This window comes from Bidens hawaiensis, unplaced genomic scaffold, assembly GCF_021521415.1.
Source record: "Bidens hawaiensis isolate Kalapana, Puna unplaced genomic scaffold, B.hawaiensis_p1.1 tig00017272_1, whole genome shotgun sequence".
Taxonomy (NCBI): Eukaryota; Viridiplantae; Streptophyta; class Magnoliopsida; order Asterales; family Asteraceae; genus Bidens; species Bidens hawaiensis.
Window position 1 is genome coordinate 456340 of NW_027492619.1, and position 5536 is coordinate 461875.

At 35.0% G+C, this 5536-nt stretch overlaps 1 protein-coding gene across 1 annotated transcript; it reads right to left on the reverse strand.

Annotated features, from left to right (window-relative positions):
• Positions 1-980: 980 nt before the first annotated feature.
• Positions 981-3624, reverse strand: LOC143553545 (voltage-dependent chloride channel 1, chloroplastic-like). Its single transcript, XM_077043526.1, has 4 exons — positions 3176-3624; positions 2354-2521; positions 2055-2261; positions 981-1378 (listed from the first exon to the last, which is right to left on the reverse strand). The coding sequence occupies exons 1-4, from the start codon at positions 3620-3622 to the stop codon at positions 1154-1156; spliced, it is 1047 nt and encodes a 348-aa protein (XP_076899641.1). The 5' UTR covers positions 3623-3624; the 3' UTR covers positions 981-1153.
• Positions 3625-5536: the final 1912 nt, after the last annotated feature.

Genomic DNA, 5536 nt, shown 5'->3' on the forward strand with positions numbered 1-5536 from the left:
TTGTTTAAAACCCAATATTTTAAAAGATATTGAAGAAATAAAAGTTTTTAATGAATTTGTCAATTAAATGGATAAAGATAGAGGGTTTATGTGTAACTAATTTATCAATTAACAAAGTTGTATTGAAGTTAAATGATTACTTTTGTAACTATTTTCTAAAGTAACAATTTATAACTGTACAAGATGTCACAAATATTATATTGCCCTTATATTTTCAAAATTGAATGCATTAGTGATTGTATGTTATGCAATAGTGATTGTACGTCTTAAAATTTAAGAGGTCCTTCACTCATGATTTATATATAGTACAGATATAGATAATCTTATAAAATTAAATTGCATGCTAATGTTGTAACTTATAAATGTTACTTTTATATTATTTTCTTCTATAACGGTTAACTCAGATATTAAGTCTACTCTTAAAATATTCACAATGGACTAGAATCCTCAACCATTTGAAACAAACAATTTGGCTGCATCTTAGGAAACAAGTCTTTTTAATAGATTTTCTTAAAACGATGATGCTACATGGATATAGCCTGCGAACATGACGCAATTAACCATGTAGTGTTGGATCATCTACATCAAATCCAAATATGCATCACCTTAAGTGTTAACAACAACCATTCCAAGTTCTATGGCAAAACCCTAAAACTTGGTTTGAAATTAGGCAGGATAACCGTGCCTGTGCTTACATTTTAAATTACCAAAACTTTTGGGCATGGTTAAAACCAAACCGTAAATGATGACGCATTAGGGATATTAAGTTTTCTAAACTCAATACATGTTTCATTCAAGTGTTGGGTCATATACTTAAAACATTAACCGGTTACGCATAGTCGTATATACCATGGAAAAGAAACCGAGAGACACTATCGTTCTCTTGTAATGGTTTGAGTTGTGTTTTGTGGTCATTGGTTGCGAGATAAGCATACTTTTTCGTTGTGCTTTGTATTCAAAACAAACACAAAACACATTGCTCAACAAGAAGAGCTAAATTGGTTATTAACAAAAATACTAAGCATATACATATACTAAAAGACCTATGCCTACAACAAGACATTCAACATTTCTGTTATATCCGTGTGAAAAGAAATGAGAATGCGATAATGGGTTTCAGAGAACCACAAATAGGATATAAGTGCGCAACCACTTATCTTGATGACGGACTGTTACAGTTAGAACGACTCTTTTGTTCATCGCCAGACTTCGGGTGCCCATTTAACGAATGGTTCCTGGTTGCAGCCTCTTTTCTCATAATCAAAGTTTCTTGAATCTTTTTCTCACTTTTAATTGCCTCTTCTACATTTTCACAAACGCGTACGCAGAGCTCGTCTAGAGAAAGCATCTGAAAAGGCTCTTCAATCAGAACTCCCACCTGCAAAATTCTTATCTGATAGCGTTAATGTTTGACTTTTAAGGTCAACAAGAACAATTATTTAATTATTATTTACACCTAACAATTTCTTAGTATTGTGTGCGATAAAATCCATAATATGCAGTGTTTGACCTTCGGAGTCAACAAAAATATTGTTTGACTTTTAAGGTCATCAAGATTGATAAACATCTAAACACTTCAGAATTGGTTACTATTTTTTTTTTCAACTTTCAACCAGATATTTGATTATTATGTTACATCTAACAATTTCTTGTATTGAGTATGCAATAAGATCCATAAGAATGTAATGTTTGACCTTTGAAGTCAACGGAAAAGACATAAAAATGCAATCTTTATATCAAGGAGTCAATCTAGTTATTATAACCCCCACCTGCATATTACCCGAATCGCACTTACGTATTTCCCTATTGAGATGCATCCACGATAAAGCACATATAAATCGAAAAATGCAACGTTTGACTTTTAAAGTCAAAAGAAATGATATAAAAATGCATCCTCATAATCTATATCAAATTTATAACAAAAACTGCAAACAGGCGCACATTGAGATTAAGCCTAAAACCAACTAGTTTAAAATGTGCGACAATCTTAAACTTAACAAGTCAACTAGTTTCAAATAAAAAATAAATAAATAAATAAAAACAGAGAGAGAGACCTCTTCGATGCAGAATAAAGAAGCCGCACTGACAAACGTAGCAGGGACCACAATCCAGTTACAATCATCCCAGAGTATAATCGGGAGCGTAAGATGCCACAACACAAGAAATCTTGAAGTCAACCGGGTGTAAGAAAGCGGAATAGGAATGCCCATAATCTGTTCACAAACACCGATACCTTCATGGAAACAAGTAACCTTCGACTCCTGCAATTTAAAGTACAGACTTTTACAACCAAATACCATTTTGACTTTTTAGTCAAACCTATAACATTTTTGTTTATATCGAGTCAATTTACCAATACAGTTCGCTTTGGCTCCTCTAAATCAAGTAGCTTCATACTTTGAGAGATAAACTGGATAATGCAGCGTGGGTGATGATTTGAACTCAGAAGTATTGCCAGATCATCATCCTCGAGCAGACCGTTAAGATCAGTTCCAATATCAGATTCATAAACCAAATGGCACTGCATTCAAAGTTTAAACATTCTTAACAACTTGCTGAAAAATATCCCAAATAAGTATTGGTAAATTGATTCTCTATTATTTATCATAATTTCTTGCTCTCACAAAAGTCACACACTGTAGTACATGCAACTAACGCGTTGGTTTGGAATATTACACTATGGCACTTTAAAAGTGACAATAAGTCCCCCTCCATTTACATAAACATAAACTTTTTTAAATATTTTTGGCCAATTACATTTTGACAAGCCTGTACACCAAACAAGGCCCTGTTCATGCTCGTCCGTTAAGTTTTCATCACACAAGCGAACGGTTCACGAACAGAATTTGTTGTTCGTGTTCATTCACCAATAAAATGAAATTGATCGTGAACGATTCACGAACACAAACAATGTTCTATTTGATTTGGCTAACCGAGAATGGTAAGGACTACCAGTTTTTTATAACATTCTAATTCATATGTATTTTTGTTTCATAGTTATATAATCTTGTTTAAATCTATAGTGTAAGATTAGAAAAGCCGTTAAAAGTATTAAAACATTTAATGAGCAAACATAAACATGTTAATGTTGAACAAACGAGCATAAACAAACTTCCTGCCAGACAGTTTACCAAACACTCTGTTCGTTCCAACTTATAACCAAGTAAGATCAAACCTTAAGAGCAACGGGAAAGGCCATGATATAGCGCAAAAGCGCGTTCTTCACCACGTGATCCTCCTCCTCCTGGACACTAACCATGACCTGCCTGGCGAAATCATTGGTCCCACACACCACCTTGCTCCACGCCTTCCTCCCTTCCTCGAACCTCGAATACGAGGCCTCCGTCCGGAACACCAGCAGCAAGGCCAACGCGGGCGCCGTCAACTGGTAGGGCAAGGAGGACGCCCGGAGCACCGGGAAGAGGTCCGGCAGCAGATGCCAGAGAACGGCGGTGTTGTAGGTGGCGACGACTGCGGCAACGGAGGTGAAGGCGATGACCGGGGGGATGAGGGAGAGGATGACCCTGGAAGTGAGACTGGAGAGCAGATGGCGGAGGTGGCGTAAGGAGCTCCGGTGACGGATCCAGTCGGAGTGGGTGTAGAGTGGTCGGGGTTGTTTCATACGCCGTTGCAAAACATTCGGTTTAAAACTCTGATGGATGATTATGTACAAACTGGTTTGTAATCTTTTGTTGACCAAACACAATCATTTCCAAACCGGTAATAATCGGGTTACTATGAGTATGATTTAAGTTACTGAAAGAGTAAATACAACATGTTAAACTAAATTAATTTAATAACTAATGTAGTTGTTGTTGTTGTAATTGAATAATTAGTTAATTAGTATGGTGGTGGTGACGTGCCATATATATATATATATATAAACAAGGGTTAAAAAGGACGGACCTTGATGCCGTCAGCCCAGTCAGGGATGGAGATTAGTGGGAGGATTGGTTTATTAAGATTAGGGTTAGGGTTTTGAGAACAGAGGATTTTGTGGGTGGGTTTGAATCTGGAAGAAGCAGAAGGTAGAGTTAGTGGGGCTAGTGTTTGAACTGGATTTGGGGGTTTGATGGCTGTCATGGAGATTATTATTAGGGTTTGAAGAAACATACATGTTGAGAAGACAAGGAACAAAACAAGTTTCAAGGGAGTGGTTAATACCAGTTACTCATTGTCATATCACCCCCTTTTTTCTTTTTTTCTTTTTTTACTTTTTATTTATAAATATATTAATAATACAAAAATAATAATTAATGGGTTACCAGCTAACGATAGGTTGGTTAATTGAGGAATATATACATTGTTACGTAATTTCAAAACCCTACGGTTGCACCCATATCCGAACTAGTGCTGTCCAAACAACTTGTCGCTTGCTTGTTTTTTTTCTCGATTGTAGACGAGCCACCCTGCTCGGTTCAGTTTGTAAACGAGCAAAGGTCTACTTGATTCGTTTCAGCACGAATATTTTTAATTTATTTTATATATGAACAAATATATTCCTTAGGGATTAGATCTGTGTTTCTTTAACAACAAACATAAAATATAAGTATTCAATTTTTTAAACCCTTTTAAAATTTTTCAATTTCGTCAATTTTATAGTTTTATTAGTTTGATTCAAGTTTTCTGAATGTTAAAAGTTTGTTTACATGTTCATTATATATATATCCTTTAAACTTCGTTCTCATAAGAATTTACAACATATTATACGTTTGTCTAAAAACTACTAATTTGTTTACAAAATATATTATTTACAGCTTCACACCTATTTCTTGCTGAAAATTTTAAAGTGAAAAAGATATATAAATTGTTCGAAATTCCTATGTTCGATCGAAAATTGTTCGATTTGATTTTGGCTCGTTTTGTTTTTTGTTCGGTTCAAATATCAGCTGTTCGGTTCGGTTGTAAACGAGCAACCCTTCGCTCGGTTCGGCTAGACTCGTGAACAACCCTAATCCGAACCACTACGAAAAGCTTTCAGATCGGAAAGGGTTTCTGAACATGATAGGATTCAGTTCGGATCGAGTTTAGGTTAAAATAGGTTTTTTCGGGCCAAGACAGGATTCGGGCTAGCTAGGGATGGCAATGAGTCAAGTTTAAATATTTCTAAACTCATACCCAGTTATTAAACTATGTCCCAAACCTATCGGTATTTCGGGTTTCAGATTCCCCACTAAACCTTAATAAAATGCCCGTCCAAAAAAATTTTGCATTAACAAGAATACGTACGGTGGGTTGCATTTAGGAACAATCATTGAAATTTTCGTAACTTTTATCTGTATTGTTTTTCAACTTATTATTGGAAGGAAATGAAAAGCCAAATACAATATTGATTTCTTTTACGAGCATAATGAATATTAACATTAACATAGGTAATGGAGGGTTGAGTTATAATAAGAAAATTAGTTTTTGTAGGAAGGATATGAAATAATCTTGTTTATTCATTTTAAACTTGAATGATTGAGATTAGATTAGAGAGATCATCAAGTGTAAAACAAGGATAAGGGCATAATAGAGATAACACATTTGTTGACTT

Coding starts and splice junctions, on each gene's coding strand:
- LOC143553545 (XM_077043526.1), bottom strand. CDS start 3,622: ATGAAACAACCCCGACCACTCTACACCCACTCCGACTGGATCCGTCAC. Junction 2,522..3,175: donor CCTTTCCCGTTGCTCTTAAG/GTTTGATCTTAC, acceptor CTTTGAATGCAG/TGCCATTTGGTTTATGAATC. Junction 2,262..2,353: donor AGCCAAAGCGAACTGTATTG/GTAAATTGACTC, acceptor TTTAAATTGCAG/GAGTCGAAGGTTACTTGTTT.